Raw genomic sequence first — 18,295 nt, forward strand, 5'->3', positions numbered from 1 at the left:
CAAAGGGCAGTGAAGGGACCAAAAAAATGTGACCTTAATATTAACACTTAAGTCAATATACTAGAGGAGGCCCTGATGCAAGGCGTTATTGTTCATGTTGTTAATCCATCTTCCATCTTCAAAATCACAGCATTGTTTGCAAAATGCATACAGTGGATATTAACAAATGATGACTATAGTGTACGTTTTTGTGCTTGTGGAATGCTTAACACTAACTGGAAAATTAGGAAAATGCACTTCCTAATTTAACTATAAGAACTATACGTTTTGAAAATACATGTACACAGTAATAGGGTGAAACTTTTGAAAAGCCTGGCGTTATAGCAGAGCATGATGCCAAGGATTTCCCGGCGTTGTGTTATTGATAGGATCCATATAGCCTCCGGGCATTACAAAAATAAGACCCTGGGGAGGTTCACCTCCCAGAGTTCTATTTTTAACTCACTTAAAAAAATCAAGTTAAAATCACCAGAAGCGTGAAATATAAAGAAATGAGTTATACATGATACAGAATTAAACTGTGTGAACTTCTGCATTTTTACACGTCAGGTGTGATATTCAAATTATACTCTCGTAATATCTGAGGGTAAAGGTTTCGATTTCACCATGTTGCCTGTCACATTAAATCAATTCAAAGCTAAACAAACACCTTAACTCTGACATTTCTTTACAAATACTGGCATACATTTCTTTTGTTAGGTTTGTTTAGCAGCACCAACAACATTTGGAAGAACGACCTTTTAAAACTGCTTTTAATTTGAATTGCCCTGTGGACTTATACTTTTGTACTGTGGAGCAGTTACTTATTTTACCTAGGTGGAAAATAACAAAAGCCATTCAAAATTCTCGATTGATAACAATTCAAGTACCTTCTTAAGAAAGAGGCGGTTCTGATATATTTCTTGTCAAACACTATTTCTTCACGCCGTTTATAGCCAAAGCACTAAGCATATCAGCGACCTTGCCAACTTTACATTCCTGCCATAAACGAGTGCCCGTTTCTAAATACTGTACTGGCAAATCACCTTTTAAAGCTTTTCTTTTCCATTCGTGTTATATTGTCTAACGTGCAGTATTAATACGAATAAGTGTTACACAGTTTCATCAGAAAAGGCCACTGTGTGCCACGACAGAAAAGGTAACCCAATTTAATTTAAAAAGATGCTTTTTTTCATGCACTTACCTCCTTGTTTCTCCTTTTTCGTTCCTCAACTAAACAAAGCAAAACAAAATCCTACAGTAGCAGCCAAATATGAAGTGAATGTAAACATCCCCCCCACCCCCCCTCAGCAACACTTCAGCAAAAGTTTAGTGCAGTTTCAGTGTGTTATGAACTGGGAAAGCTCCCCTCTGCCGCTTGTCACTCAGAAGTGCCTCTCCTCATTAAATAGCCAGCTTCGCTACAGCTGACACATGATCGCATTGTCATCTACATACTGGTGCTCAAAATATCCTGACGGTCAAAAATGCCTCAGAGGTGTGGAACAGGTCTTTGGAAAGCATGTTAGTCTGCTGGATGAAATACACCTGTTTGCATTATTTATTTACTTGTTTGTGTTTGTTTGCTAACACAGAACTGTTTTATTTTCCCCTATATTATCTTGTCCACTGGTCTTCTGAAATCACCCAAATGGAGGGTACAGGATAGGTAAGCAGCATGCCTTGAAGTCCTTATATTAGTTCAGTCTTTTGAAACAGGTTCCATTTGTGAAACTGCCTTTGTTTTTATGAACTCTTGAGTCTTAAGAACAGAATAAATTCAATAAAACAACAGTGTTCCTTAATAAAATATAATTTCAACTTCCCCTGCAACACTCTAAATCATGAATGTTGTAAACATGTATCTACAACTACACATTCAGGGTAGTAAATATAAATTCTGGGTACTGATTGACACCAGCGATGATGTGACTCCAGCCTCATTAACTTCCTACAACAGCTCATCTCAGCAAATGCCAGTGCAGTGTTCTGTGCTGCTGTCCGTTTCATAGACAGTGGCTTGGTTCCAGCAGTACTGGATAAACGTCTTTATATTTTAACACTATGCCTCTGATATATCATTGTGAGAATGATTCATAAAGGCCTACAGTGTTATCAAAGCACAGCTGCAATTCATATAATCACGATGCAGTTATCAGCATATCCTTTGTTAAATCATATATATATATATATATATATATATATATATATATATATATATATATATATATATATATTTTGGACTACACATTCACTTTGGTGCCTCATGCTGTAGTATATTAGCTGCAAGCTTACATCGTGGGTAGCTGGCGATGAAACTGAAATTGTGCTGCGCATACCAAATTCAACATCAGCTTTAAAGAATGTGAGGCAGAATTCAGTAATGTGCAAAGGAAGAAACTGGAAGCAAAATCCTGATCCTTTCACTCAGATACAGCTGTACAATCTGAAGTGTTCTGTGTCCTGTTCTATGTGTTAAACCTGTTTCAGAACTCATTCTCCAAAAAAATGTGTGGAAATGTTGTTCTGTGGGGCTTTCCATGCCATGTGTCCTGGTGTACACGGAGATCCACAGAAATCTTTACAGTCCTGCTTAGTTCCCCAAATTTCCCTATGCATTTACAATATAGACAAGGGGAATACAGAAACAATGGATTTGGCATTCCTTGTAAAATCCTTGCTGTAATTGCAAATATCTCTCACATTGTGGCACTATTTGGTCATCCTGGTACATTTTCCTTTGTATTACCTCATTTATGTCATAGGGGTCAGCCTTGCACAGACTCCTCGTACCCTGTGCCACGGATATATATCAGCCCTGATATTCTGAGTTCTGTACAAACATTACATTCTGAATGCCAACAAATCCATCCATCCATTATCTGTAACCGCTTGATCCTATAGAGGAACGCGGTGAGCCGGAGCCTAACCCGGCAGACACAGGGTGCAAGGCAGGACTACACCCTGGATGGGACAACAGCGCTAACCACCGCGCCACATGCAGCCCATATGCCAACAAATGCTTTCAGATATTAGATTTGCAGTTTTTATTATTCAAAATAAACCACCCAAGAAGACACATGTGCGTTTTAAACATCACTTGCTTATTTACTAGAAAGGTCGAAGTGTTCAGCTTTGTCCCACACAGAATGCCCTTATCATTTCTTCAATGTCAGTTCACTCTCCAATGTAAAATAACCTCTTCCACTCCTATGAAGCCTGAAAAGACATTGAAGAAATATTAAAGGATATATTTAATGAAATTTGAGTACGACAGCGGCTGTTTCGCAGAATGTCATTTCAAAAATGATATTATGAAATCCTCTACATAAAACTGCCTTAAAACTGCAGTCCCATCAACATTCAGCTGTCCCCATTGCTGTGCTGTGTCCAGCTCTTTCTTGACAATATCTATACACTTCATGCTCTGCCTGCCTTGGGAGTTATAACCATGTTGTCTTTCATGATGCGTCATAATCAGTCTTTCCACTTGACTGAAAAAAAACTCATTCCATTAGACTTCAGACTGTCATTAATAGATACTCTTAACCGATATTGTCACCCTAATATCCTCATTTTTGATCTCATCTCATTGTATAATATCTCTTCAGCAGCAGATTTGAAACATTACTTCTGTATTGCTCTGGGAGGCAGGAGCAGTGTGGAAAGCAAACTGAGGTCAGGTGTGATCCAGGAGAAGTGTTTGCATTGCAAAATACTTACCTGTTTATTTTAATTTGTATTAAATGTATCATGAAAGTTTATTAAAGATCCACTGATGTGCACATAATAAAAGCATCTTGTGTGCTGTGCTACCAGTTGAAATCCATGTTTTTTTTTCCAGGGGGTTAATTTGCTTTTATATTCCCTCTGGTCTTTTAATCCTAACCCATTAGGTACGAAATTCATTTTTCTTTGAAAAAAATCACAACACAAGCTGTATTTATGTCATTTCATACAGTACATTTAGACTTAACTTTTGCAGTTAACAAAATTAGATTTAAAGAGATAATTAAAATAGCAGGTAGTTTTCGTTAAATGCCGTTAAAACGTTTTACAAAGTAGCCTGTCCTCAAAGGAGGACTATGGCACTTAATGGGATAATAAAGTATCATCTTATCACCTCCTAGTATCATCTTTCTCCACTAGATGGAGCACCTTGCTCAGAGTTGTTACCATTTCTCTAGAGGGGATGAGGAGTCCCCATACCTAAAACTATTGACCTAGCATTTCTAAATAACACTACAAAAAGGCAGTGTGACTGTACTAGCACCCACGGTCAGTTGTGCAGTAAGAGCACATTGAATTTAATCATTTTTATAATAGCACCACCTCTGTTTCTGTATCACATTTTTCAAGACAATCTTTTCTCTGCTACCTTTTTGTTCTCAAAGTCACATTGTTCGGTTGACTTGTCTCTTTTTGGACATGTGAAATCCACATCATTGTTTTAAGTATGGTTTACTAATTCTACCAGGTGGATATACAACAGAAAGCAGAAGAGATAAGGCTGGCAGCAAACTTTGATGCGACTAATTTGCCTGCCTGGAGATAGCATGTTTCTTGACAATAAAAGTGAGCTACCCAGTGCTTAGCTGCAATTACACGTGTGTGCCTACCTGCCTTGACTTTCCAAAGAATCGGATGTCCTGACACATTTATACTTTAAAAGGTAACACACGGTTCATAATATAGTCCCACTACATTGTGTCTGCTAAGAAGACTAAAAAGTAAAAAGGAACTGAATGAATGCCATATCTTTTAATTAATATGTGGATGAGAATACCAGGCCAGAATCAGTAACATAAAGCAGAAACAGCAAGTGACCCAGAGCCAGCCCTGTGGCATTCCAACATCACAGCGTTTCAAAGCAATGCAGGATTATCAATTTCAACAACTTGGATTCTTTAGAAGAGATATGACGTTTAACTCTGTCCTATTGAACTGCTCTACTCCTAAGATGTCCCGTGCCTGGTGCTTGAAAGGAGAGGCAGGGCTGATGTTTAAGTCAGGGATATTTTTAGACCTAACAACAGTATCTGGACATTCACCGGAATGTCTGCTGTTCCACTCCAGACCTCCCTTTCAGAGAGCAGTAGAATTTGAAGAGTAAGTGGGATGTCAGAAAAGGTCACATGTTAGACTGGAATAGAGGAAACATGCATTTCAGATAACGGTTTCGCTCTCCCAAGTTACATTTTAATAATCATTAGAGGAGGACATATTTGAAAGCTGTGGTACTGATTCTGAACAGAGCTATTCATTCAATTCCTAACAGAACTGACTAAAGGTCTGAAATTCTGAAAAAAAGGTGTGATGAAATATAACCAGTTGTATTTGTTTTTTAAGCAGAGAAACACAACAGTCCATGCACTTAGCCTTTTTTAAAGAGTAGTGTCTCACAGTGAATGCCTTTGAATAACACATCAAACACAAAGAAAAATCCAAATAAACTGCAAAATTCTTCCTACAAGCTGATTTACTTAAAAGTCAAATGTTCTGCTGAAAAAATGAAGACCACTAAGTGGTGCTATTTATCCTTGCAATGCAGTTATCGGCTGTCATACTGTCTATCCCACATATTGGCAGTAAAATTTCTATTTGAAACAGTTATTTTAACATTAAATGATCTGTCTAAGTGCAGTAATGTCTAAAACCTGCCAGTGGGGAGTCATCAGAAGCACAGCGCATTCATCGTTTTAGTTAAACTGAGCTGTCAAAGTTAAGAATTACAGACAGTCTTTAACACTGATGAAATGTTGCTTCTGTCCACAAGGTGTCCTCGTTATCTTCTGTATTAATTATCACAAAAATATGCCCCTTTATTTTTTATAGTTGAATGATGAAGTTCAGTTCTTTGTTAGTTAACTGTTACAACACATCTATTGTTTTTGTAACCTTAATTTATTTTTATGTACACGGTGGGCAAAAATATCTGATAAAAAAGTGGAAATCAGATGGCTAAAACCATTATATTATATTACATATGGGCAGCTGGCTCTTTGAGCTAATATATGTTTTTAAAATAACAACAATTCTTTGAAAGCAAATAACGTCCAACTACTGTATGTTAAATGTAATGTATTGGATTCAATTACAACAATTATAATCTTATTATTTTTCAATTGTTACAATCAGATCTGCAATTGACTGCCCAATGTCATATCTTTTATTTGTTTTAATTATTCACTGCCATTGCTTGATTAGCATTTAACTATGCATTTACAAAGTGGAGCCATGCTGTTCAATCTCACCATGTTGAACTGTGCTAAGCGCTGTTTGCCCCCCGCTGTTAAGTTACTTTCATTTTGCATTGAAACTGACAGGGCATTTATTTAGTTAATCGTGTGTATATAAACATTGTGCTGTTTGGCATAAACTGTGCACTGTGCTGCATGATTTATTGATTTGTTTTGCATATTTTTTTGTTTTTAATTCGCTTTAGCTAAATGTATGCAGTTTCAGCCCTAGTAGAAAAGCAAAAGCATAGGATGCAATGGTATGTAGTCAATAACTGCAAAAGTCATTCGTTAAGACTGACAGCTGTTTTCACGATGGTTAGATGTATACTAAGTATGTGTGGAGTAGTGGTTAGGGCTCAGGACTCTTGACCGGAGGGTTGTGGGTTCAATCCCAGGTGGGGGACACTGCTGCTGTACCCTTGAGCAAGGTACTTTACCTAGATTCCTCCAGTAAAAACCCAACTGCCTATCCTTTCAGTCGGGTGCTTTTAGATTTAACAGTGAGCAACAGCAACTTCACAAGGTGACTGATGTTGGTAACTGATCTGAGCCAAGATTGATCAGAGGGAAATAGAGGCTTTGAAGTTACAATCTCTGATGTATTGCTCTCCTTTAGAGGTGGCGTAAAGTGGGTTATGAACAAACATCGTCTTGTGTGTGAACTTATTGACATACATCCTATTTTAAGTGATGCCCGGGGCCTCCGTTTTCTTGCTGCTCCAAAGTGGGTCCTATCCAATGACATTTTTTCTTGAGGTCTCTTTACTTGAAATGTAAAAGCCAGTTAAAGGAAATTCTGTCATACTGCTTTTCTAAAGAAATACAGTATGAAACATATAGTCTGCGATGCAGCCTTAACAATAAATAAAACAAAACAACATAGCTAAGAAGGACCTAGAAAAATGAAACATGATGTGGTTTCTACTACTATCACAGGTATGTCTGGATTACTATGGGAAACTATGGGAGGTATAAAATGTTTTACATTACATTACATTAAAACTTTCTGACAAATGTATTGTACTTTCAAGAATGAAGTAACCTAGTAGACATGATCAGACCAGAGTTACAAATAATGCATATGAGAACAACTCTAAAAAGAATGCATTACAAAATGTGTATGCAGCTTCCTGACTTGACCCAAGCAACACATTTACCCCAGTTCTCTTGGCTTTGCACTGGCCTTCCGTTGAACCTTGCAATGAATTTGAAGTCCTCTCACACACAAATCGTGTTGCCCATGGATTATCAGATTACTTCAATGTCCATCTTTACTGGTGTTTCTATAAAATTTTAACAGAATAATTGTTTACCATATCTGTCACAGTTGCTGTTGATAAACATATGTACATACTACCCTCTAGCAATGACTGTATCTTGCACTGTACTGTACTGTAGAACAACATGGTGGAGGCCTCTGATGTTCAGAGACCACCCAGTAAAGGGGTTAGAGGCTAGTTAAGCATAGGATACTGGACTTTAAAAACCACACCTACATGTCAGACATTCATTTTGTGAGCACCTCTCAAAGCTCTAAAATATCTATTACTTACAGGAGAAGAGAACACGATGGCCTTGCTAGAGCTCTAGTAATACGTAACACGTAACAATTCTAAAACAATTTCATCTTAAAGCAGCAGACAATTTCCCTATAATCACAAACTAGATTAAAGAGACAATTCACATAACAGTATTGAAGTACATCAGTGTCTAGTGAGGTGATGCAGTTTACATGAGAGACATGTCCTACCAGCCTCCTTCTAAGACACTAAAAAAACCCTGCCATTTAGAAATGTGTTCAGAGCCTAATAACATGTGAATTAATGAAAGATGGAAATAACACTTTACATTAAGTGTCTCTAATTACGATGTATTTACATAGTAGTTACTTACACACAATTGCAATGTTATTATGCAGAGTTACAATGTACTTAATGTTATGCAAGTATACAGTTGTATCAGAAAAGGGTTAGGGTTGGGATTGGGTTTATAGTTAGAGTCAAGGTTAGGGTTATATTGTGCAAAAAGATTTACACATTAAGTACATTGTAACTATGCATAATAACATTGTAATTATGTGTAAGTACACATGGATTTACTAAGTAACTATTATGTAAATATACAGTAATTAGAGACACTTAATGTAAAGTGTTACCAAGATGGGTTTATGCATACACTGTCACTTACATCAAGATTGTAAAACCCAAACTCAGTTTTATAGCAATGCTTATAATAGTTTTGTTTTATTTCTGCTTAGTTATCTTTGATACATTCATAATCTTTATTTAAGAATATGGTGGGATCAACTGAGGAGATATTCTCTTTTACAGTGGTGACCTGAGGAATAGGGAGGGAATGGATCATTATTTTGTAAGATTTTGTTAAAGGTAGTGGGATTTAGCCAAGACAGAACTTACTTGATCTTAAGTGAATGTGTATCCATGACAACAGTGTTAACACAACAGCTCTTTACAGAAGATGTCAATGGGATCTTTCTAAAGAGTATCATACAGCGGACTGAATCAAAGAAACATTGGAAAGGTGATCTCAGTTTAATATACTTTGACATTTCAAAACAATCCCATCAACAGAACATTCAGCCACCCACACAGCACATACTGATAGATAGAACAGCTTACAGAACCAATTAGGTTGAAAGGACGTTGGTATCGCAGGGTTTCAAACTGTTCCAGCTTTGTGGAATTTTCTACATCTAGAAAGGTATGTCCTTTGGCATTTTTGCCCTTGCATCAAATTAACTACAGTTTTATACTTTTATTTTTTAGGGAAAAAAGGTGCACTGAGATTTATTTTAGACATTGGGAGACACAAGAAAATAACATGCACAGTGTAAAGGTAAAAAGCATTGGAAGAAAAAATAAAGAAAGCATACATGGTTCTAAGACTGGTTTAGTGGTACAGATGAAATCGTGACAGAAGAATCTACAATAGGCACTTATTGGTGTTCTGTGATCTTAAGAGATGCTTAGCAGTGTTTATTGTGGATAAAAATAAGACATAATGGCTTAGGCAGTGAGAAATGGATTGCTTCCTTTAATAACAAATAAATGTCAAAGACGTCTGTATTGCAAAAGCATTGCCACTTCAGCTGAAATTGGATTAGACTTCCAATTATTCTAGTTGCCTGCAGGAATTAGTTTTGAGACTAAATGAAATAAAAGGAACATGTGCTGAATTGCATCAAGGTGTAACCCCTAATGGTCTATTACCTCTGGAACATGGCTTCAGGCTGGATGAGGTACAATTGAACTATCTTAATGATTTTCAAAAGCAGAGGATTTACACAGAGCAGTTCAGCCTAGCTGCTATACCGGGAAACAGCTTCATTGTTCACATGAGTAAAACCCCAGTCACATTACACTTGTCAGTAGTCAAAGGACAAATACTGCACCTTTAAAGACAGGACACCAATACAGTGAACCCACCCATTACTATGTTGCCGTTTATATTTCCTAAAATCATCTGTAATAAGCCATTGTACCTCATTCAGGATTTACAGTAGAGTTTTGTAGCTTTGGGCATTATCTTACAATTTCAGTGTGCAAACTCCTTTGCCCTCAAAGACACCTGCTAATTGTTAAACAGTATCTACAATGGATATCAGTATTGCTCTTTTAACTAGGCATTTGACAGTAATTACCATGTGATTTTGAATTACATATTGTATTACAGCCTCAGTGATAATTAACCTACCCAATTACTATTACATAGGAAACAGAGAAAATAACATAATTACTCTACTAGGTATTTCCTGTAAATTATAATTATAATATAAAGGTTAATATAGACTATGAGCTCAAGATTCCTACCAAGTTCTAATTCAGTGTGTAACAACAGTTCTAACAGTTTAATGTAAGGATCACATTACATTAAATTAAATGTAGGCATATCTGAGCTTTAGCAGGTGACAGTCTTAGAGGTTTTCTTAAAGCAAGGAAGTAGCCTTGCCAGTTGCGTTCTGGGAAGTTTGCCATTCCTTAAAATGCACAACAGGATGGTTTCCCTTTATTAACTGGTCACACAGATTCAAATCTTTGAGAAACCTGACCAATAGGCAATATATTCCATAAAATACACACATAACGCCAGCCTACAAAAACAGTGCTGTCAATGCTACTTGCTGCTTACTTGCTGGATTGTAGTGTATAATAACTATACACATAATGAGATATCCCAAGGCTCACATTTATTAAATTTAATATGTCAAAATGTCATTGCTGTGGTTCTCTGACATAATGAGGTAGGATCTATATTCATTTTAATGTGATCTGACCACATGTGATCTGTGTTATTTCACTTTTTTTTAATTGCGACGTACCAGTAAGTTATTATTTTCATTTCTTAAAAACCAAAACACTAAACAAAACAAACCAACAAAACAAACAAAAATAACATTGAGAACAAATTCCAATTCTAAGGTACTATGCTTCTCTTAAAGTGGTTTTAGCTAATTTATAGCCATAACAACATAATTCCATAAATATTCTACATCCATTAACTATAGGTCACAAAAGAGACTTATTTTAAGAAACACATGTTACAGCAAACAGGTATGTTCTTTAAACTGTATTTTTTATTGTGTCTTATGCTGCAGTAGTTTAAAGAATGTTCTCAGTTTGCATTCCTTTCTCTCAGGAAGTCTGTTACTGTTTCAGTTTATAAGTAATTTAACCAAAGTAGTGTAAAAGTTATTGGCAGCAAAGTATGTCGTCAATACGGGAATCAGCTGTGTAGCTGTGTAGCTTACAGGCAAGCCCGCAGACGCCCGGACAGAATACAGGGGTGAGCCAGAGACACCCTTGCCGACCTAAAAATTGTCTCAATTTTTAAAATGTTAACTCCTGCCTGTGCATATGAGTGCACTTTTGTGTTGAGAATTTCACCCCTGATGTCACCAAAGCCAGGAGTTTCAGTAAAAATTTCCATATCATCCTCTTCAAAAAGCAGCTTTAAGAGAATATGCAAATGAGACACCTGTTATTTTGATGTAATCAGGAAAACATGTTTGTAAATGTGGCGAACGCATATTAATGAAGAAGAGTACAGACATGTATGTGGGTTTTTTTTGTCATAAAACATCAATGTCTTAGTAACGGAAGACAGTGATGAATTTATTTGCATTCATTTGTTTACTGATTTTTTTAAAACTAAATTGTAATTCAGAATGAGTAAGATTGAAAGAAAATATGAAAATAACCCTTTTATATGAAATAATCCTTTCTTTGCTACAACAAGTGTTTGTGTTAAGAATCTTTATTGTTACATAGAACGCCCAGAAATTCTGTGCACTCTGCTAAGTAGGGTATCGGATACAGAGAGTGGCCACTATATTACAAAGGTTATGTGGTACGTGTTTATGCAAAACCACTACAACCATCAACAGCCCAATTGGATCACTAATCAGTGCTTACATTTTGGGGTATTTTTACTGTTCCTTAAAAACAAACAATTGATCTCCCCCCTTCACCCCCATAAAAATGATATGAACAAATTGCAATCTTCAAGTGTTAAGATAATCGTATAGCTAGTCTATGTTGTCAAATCCAGGGTTAAATGCTTGACCTGTTCAGTGCCATGGAGGCTGATTGATTGAGTTTGCATTGCTCCCTCCAATAAAGATGCAAACCTTGTGGATCTGACATAGGCTAATTAATTGACATCGTCTAAATCTTTCCCATAGATCAAGTTGATTGGCAGGGTTTTCAGTTACGCAGTATAACTTCTGTGTTTAAAAAATCAGATTTTGTCATGATTAAGGGAACATCATGAATATATGTCAATAATGAACATCCAATTTTATCGGGTTCATATAAACCTATTCAGATTTAAGGCGCCGCTTAGCTATACTTTATAATGGATATGGCAGCCCCATCATTTTGATTTAATCCAGGCCCTGGCTGTATATGAACCTAGAGCTTATGAAAGGTGCTGTTAGGAAAACTAAATCAGAATGTTCATTTTTTTAAACATTCAATTTTAGGTGACTTTGAGAGTTAATCCTGTACAATATTCGGACATGTTTCCTGAACACTGTGTTCATATGACTGTGGAAATTGGATAATCCGAATTACTTTTGAGAAAACCAAGGAGCACTGCATGTTAATTAATTCACAAGGTTTACCAATGTTGATTACTATAATCAAGCTAATTGAAAAATCTAATCCCATATTGAAAATGTTATATTTTTAAATCTAAGGGGAAATTTTGGTTTACACCTAATTGCATTACTTATACTATAAAATAAAATCCATACAATGTATATACAATGCAAGAGTTATTGTAGAAATACAATGGCTTTTTTTAATATGTCTGTAATGAACTCTTTCCTATAAATTATTTATTTCCAAGTTCTTTTATCATATCGAAAGTCTGCATCACTCCAGCAATGTTGTTTAAATGTTTTATGTGAAAAGTAGCATTTTGTGTGGCAGTGTTTACATTTTGAATGTTTTTTTGTGGCCTCTGTCCTCTGCTGGGAGGAGCCACAGCTGGAGCATTCTACAGTACCTGTGCTTCCACCTGGATTGCAGAAACCTCTTCTTTTTAAGGGCAAACTCATACCAGTTAAATGAACCACTTAATGTCACATAGCTTTAATCTAGTATCCATAGCAACACATTCCTGAGAGCCTTGATGATGAAAAAGTGTCAACAAATCAGATCGATTTTCCTACGATATGTAAATATTAAAAATTAAATAACAACAAAACTGAATTGATTCTGATAACAAAGCTGACGTCCAGCAAACACACATCTCTATTTTTAATATATATATATATATATATATATATATATATATATATATATATATATATTATTTTTATGAGACCGAAGCCCTGAAACGGTACACAAGTTAAACTCATTGCTGTTGTCACCTGTTGAACATGTTCTGGAAACGTGACGCGTGTTTGAGGAAGTTTAGTAATTTGACTCACTGTTTCCAGTCTTTTAAAAATGAAATAGAAAATGAATTTGATGGTAAACGCGTGCTGTCACTCGAAATGAAAAATGTGAAGTTGCAAAGATTCCCAGAAGCAGCTGCAGGAACTGTCATACCAAAAAATGTTTTAATACAAAACAAAGAACTGAAAGAGCTAGGAAGCAGCTGGCAGCTGTTAACAGACTAATTGAAACACAACAGGTATCTTCAGGAGAGCAGGATTCATGCTGAGATCCATTTATGAAAGGGGAATGTTACAGTACAGGAAGTTCACTTTATTTCTGCCTGCATTTTGACCAAATGGGTTTTATTACAGGTACACTGAGATACCTACAGGAGCTGTAGTAAAAGATGTATGTTTTAGTTTTTTTTAAAGACACTAAAGCTCAGTATGGTGCCACAAATCCTGGTCCACCTAAAAGGTGTGAGTTTGTTGTAGACACGTTTAAAACTCCTTTGCCAGTACAAGACCGACATTGGCAAACTAGAACAAAGATGAAAATCATGACGGTTGATCATATAATGTTAAATAATCTCAGGCCAGTAGTAATATATGTGTAGATTAAACCATATATAACAAAGTCTTGTTGTACCTGTGAGAAGCCACCTTCAGAGAGGTGAGGCAACCAGCCCACAAAGCCAGAACAGTGCGACAGAGGTTCACCCATAACTCAACGCTCAAATATACTAAAGACACTGAGAAAGGATTGCAGTCAAAACATTTATCTTTTAATATGTCCAAATGATGACAGGGGTGCTAAACGAGAGGGGAAGCACATTAATAAGGTAGGCACACCTTCCTTCTCAAAGGCAATTCATTTTGACATGGAGGAGGAATCATTGCTCTGCTTTGGCTTCAATTACAGTACTGACAACTTTGATGCTTATGCATTTCTTGCACATTTCTTCTAATATTTACAGCTATGGCTATATATATATATATATATATTGGTCATAGCTGCACAGTGAATGCCCTGTTCTTTTTGTAATAATCTAATTACTTTTTGGTGCTGCCTCCTGCTGTGGTTTTTAAGGTCTTGTAATGTTAACTTTATATTTTAATTTCCTGTGCTATTACTTAGCGTGGACACCAATCCTGAATCTGACTAGAGATTGCAATACCAGCTTCAGGGTACCATGGCTAAGGGGGGTTGTCTTGTTATACAGACAGTATGTTTCTGGGTATGTGTCCATCACCTTCCCAATGTCTATGCACTGTTAAGCATTATGGATCTAGGACGGGAACATGAACCATTCAAATTAGCTGCAGGGATGTGGAATGGAGCAGAACATTCAATGTATCAAAACAATTTCTTTTTTTTAAATGACATAATCGAATGATTTTATCCGAATGAATAAAAAAGAACACTGCATTCTGTAACACTTTAGCAGCAAAATATTATTCATTTTCATTGAGTAAACCTATTTACAATGACACTAGGTGTGTAGAGCTTTGGTTTGGTTGGATTTAGCGAATCATCCAATTTATGGTTAAGACTTGTGGCCTTTATGGAAAAGAGTTATATATAATGTTAAACACTTCAAATATTTTATACAATTCCACACACACACACACAATAGTTGCTGAGCTAATTTAATCATATGAAAACTGCACATTTTAGCAACTTTAATTCATGCTTGTTTTCTCTGGTTTTCAAATGTTCCATCTTTTACTGTCATCTTTTCATTTGTACTCCGCCTTACCAGTACTTATAGTCAACTGTACAACATGCAGCACACATACAATTAAAAAAAAAAAAAAAAGTTACAACTTTTAAGAAAAATCTTAAACTACTTAAGGAAACATATTGCCAACTGAATCTTCTTAAGGAACAAGACATCAAAAGCTGTTGTGTGAGGGTTGGTGATGATGTGTATTCACAACGTCTTCATCAGGTCAAAAATAAATATACAGTATGCCAGTACTGTACTGCTTTACCATTGGCAGTTTGATAATCGTGACGTAAATAGAAAAGCTCCGTTCATTCTCCAGTACTCTTCAAGAGATTATGTTGCAAAAGTATCAGTCGGCATTTTACATTGAATAAAGAGTTATTTAGTTTTAAAAGCTTTTAATTTATTTGAATCGCTTTGTTCTTTTTCTTTGGTTTCACCAGTTTGCCAGTAAACTACTGGTACTTCATTTTTTTTTTTTTTGTTTGAGGTATTATGGCTTTATAAGATCTCGAAATTAAATTTAACAAGTTACGGAGTTATGGAGTACGTAGACTTTATCACTATCAAGCAATACAACATTTAAGAACGAATTATTTAAAAGCCTGGGGAATCAAAAACAAATTTATTCTGCCTCTTCTGCATCTTCACTGGTTAAAGTAGTAAATGTCATATATTTAGACATATATTTAAAAAATGTCTTTCTGTAATAACCAAACAATTACAGTGCGTAACTTGGACATTTCAGAGAATTTAACTAATGGAAACCCCAGGACAGCTACCACAAGCACACAACGGGCTGTTATGTTAGGTTTAACTCTGGGAGCGTTCATTCTCTTCGCTGTAATAGGAAATATTTTAGTCATACTCTCAGTCGTTTGTCACAGGCACCTCCGGATTGTCACGAACTATTTTATCATTAACTTAGCCGTAGCTGACCTGCTGCTTAGTACCACTGTGCTGCCTTTCTCCGCGACACTGGAGGTGCTTGGTTACTGGGTTTTTGGGCGCGTGTTTTGCAATATCTGGGCAGCTGTGGATGTCCTGTGCTGCACTGCCTCAATTCTGAGCCTCTGTGTTATTTCGGTCGACAGGTACATTGGCGTGAGCTACCCCCTGCGTTACCTTACGATGATGAACAAAAAGCGAGGACTCATCACTTTGGCTGCAGTCTGGGTGCTCGCAATGGTTATCTCCATCGGCCCTCTGTTAGGTTGGAAGGAGCCCGATCCACAAGACGATAGTGTCTGCAAGATTACAGAAGAGCCCGGCTATGCTATTTTCTCAGCCCTGTGTTCCTTCTACGTGCCCCTCATGGTGATTTTAGCGATGTATTTCCGAGTCTACCTGGCAGCCAGGATAGAGACCAAGAGTCTGTATTCTGGGATTAAGAGAGAACGACTGAACTCCTCAGAGGAAAAAGTCATTCTGAGGATCCACAGGAAGATCTCAACAGGGGAGAGCTCCTTAAGCAAACACGTGCAACCTTCTAAGAGCAAAAGTCTGAAAAGCTCCCTTTCCTTTAGGATTCACAAGTTCTCCAAGGAAAAGAAAGCTGCAAAAACACTGGGAATAGTTGTGGGAGTCTTCATTCTCTGCTGGCTGCCTTTTTTTGTTGTACTCCCCTTAGGTAAGTACATTATTGTTTTTAAAAAAAAGGGATAAATACAATTAATTAAAAGATGCATGAAATGTGTTCAGGTTTGTTCTCTGCATTTAATTAAACAATGTTTCCTTTGGTACCAATGTGTTTTTTGTTTGTTTGTTTTTGTTTTGTATCCCTAGGTTCATTTTTCCCTCAGTACAAACCTTCTGAAGATTTATTTAAAGTCATTTTCTGGCTGGGCTATTTCAATAGCTGCATCAACCCAATTATATACCCCTGTTTCAGTCAAGAGTTCAAAAGAGCCTTCAAGTGCATTCTTAAGGGCCAGTTCAGGAGAAGAACCCCATTTCATGCGCAGCATCATTTCACCTCCAGAACCAGCATGGAGATGACAGTAAGCACTCTGGAATGTGAACCTGTTAAAGACAATTTCAGATTTAGCACCATGTCTGAGATTCGTGAGTCTCTGCCCTACCTGACAGATGACACTGAATGGAAATGTATGTCTTCACTGCAAGAGCTGCATTCATACAGAGGGTAATATGAAATGCTGGTCACATCTTTACATAACAGATTACTCAATGTCATTCTCATTGGGACCAAGATAAATCTGCTTAGAAGAATAGTCATTTTTGCTCACAGTCAGTCAAAAAATAGAACTAAAGCAAATGCTGGTACAGCTTTAGAATAATATAGATAGCTATAAAAAAAAAAAAAAAAAAGCTGACAAATTAATGTGAAAGCCTTGTCCGTCAGTAACTTTTGAATTTGTTGTATTTCAGGTATTCAACAGCTTTTAACATTATATGTAGATTCAGCTCTGTCTTATAACCTGTTTATTTTGCATTTTGAGACCGTAAATCAATGAAACCTTAAACTTTGAACAGCTGGATCTATTCCATTAGTAAAGCACTTTGAGACCTTGTTTATATACTAGACCACATTCATGTCCAGCTCATATAGATTTACGTAAGTTTTTGGAACATTTCAAATAGAATTGTAATCCTCAGACTTTGTCATCTTTTTGGTTAATGTGACTCAGAAACTGCTCCTGCTTTTTGTGCTATGTGTTATCTATCTTGTATGTATTGCAAACGTATTTGATTATCTGCTCAAAACGGCTATATTTGTATCCTATTTTTTCAAACTACACATATTTGTAAATGCTACAAAAGATAATTGTGCATTATAGTGCTCATTCGTCAAATAAATGTGCATTAACTGCCATGAAAAGTACTACATATTCATGTACAGTTTTATTTGTAACAAAGTATTGTATTTAATTAATAAATATTATAATTTTGAGAGTTTGCATTCATTAACGGTGTTGCATAGCTGCCTTGCCAGCAAACACTACAAAGACTGCAATATTTCACGAGAACTGCATGATGATTTCTAAAATATGTTATTTCGTTATCAGAACAGATCCACATCTAAGCTATTGGCATGTCCTGTCCTCTAGGCTATCAAAGAGTTGTTACCTGTGTTGAGGAGGGTATTATTATTATTATTATTATTATTTATTTCTTAGCAGACACCCTTATCCAGGACGACTTACAATTGTTACAAGATATCACATTATTTTTACATACAATTACATTGTTTTTTACACATTATTTTTACATACAATTACCCATTTATACAGTTGGGTTTTTACTGGAGCAATCTAGGTAAAGTACCTTGCGCAAGGGTACAGCAGCAGTGTCCCCCACCTGGGATTGAACCCACAACCCTCCGGTCAAGTGTCCAGAGCCCTAACCACTACTCCACACTGCTGCCCTATGAACTCTTGCATATGATTTGGAAAGGCATGTTTTCAAAACACTGTCCATAT

General features: G+C 36.4%; 1 protein-coding gene and 1 pseudogene across 1 annotated transcript; one reads left to right on the forward strand and one right to left on the reverse strand.

Annotated features, from left to right (window-relative positions):
* The window catches only part of LOC117415685 (catenin alpha-3-like), a 216,080-nt pseudogene extending 214,822 nt beyond the window's left edge, over positions 1 to 1,258 (reverse strand).
* A 14,293-nt stretch (positions 1,259 to 15,551) lies between these two features.
* LOC131737567 (alpha-1A adrenergic receptor-like) lies at positions 15,552 to 17,692 on the forward strand. The gene is made up of 2 exons (XM_059027815.1): positions 15,552 to 16,485; positions 16,641 to 17,692. Exons 1-2 carry the CDS (start codon positions 15,552 to 15,554, stop codon positions 17,000 to 17,002), a joined length of 1,296 nt encoding a protein of 431 aa, XP_058883798.1. The 3' UTR covers positions 17,003 to 17,692.
* The last annotated feature ends 603 nt before the right edge of the window (positions 17,693 to 18,295 follow it).

The sequence above is a fragment of the Acipenser ruthenus genome, chromosome 7 (assembly GCF_902713425.1).
Source record: "Acipenser ruthenus chromosome 7, fAciRut3.2 maternal haplotype, whole genome shotgun sequence".
NCBI classification, from domain to species: Eukaryota; Metazoa; Chordata; class Actinopteri; order Acipenseriformes; family Acipenseridae; genus Acipenser; species Acipenser ruthenus.

Excerpts from the sequence above, each read along its gene's own strand:
- LOC131737567 (XM_059027815.1), top strand. The coding sequence starts at position 15,552 with ATGTCTTTCTGTAATAACCAAACAATTACAGTGCGTAACTTGGACATT. Across the intron at positions 16,486-16,640 it reads TTTTGTTGTACTCCCCTTAG|GTTCATTTTTCCCTCAGTAC; the intron begins GTAAGTACATTA and ends TTGTATCCCTAG.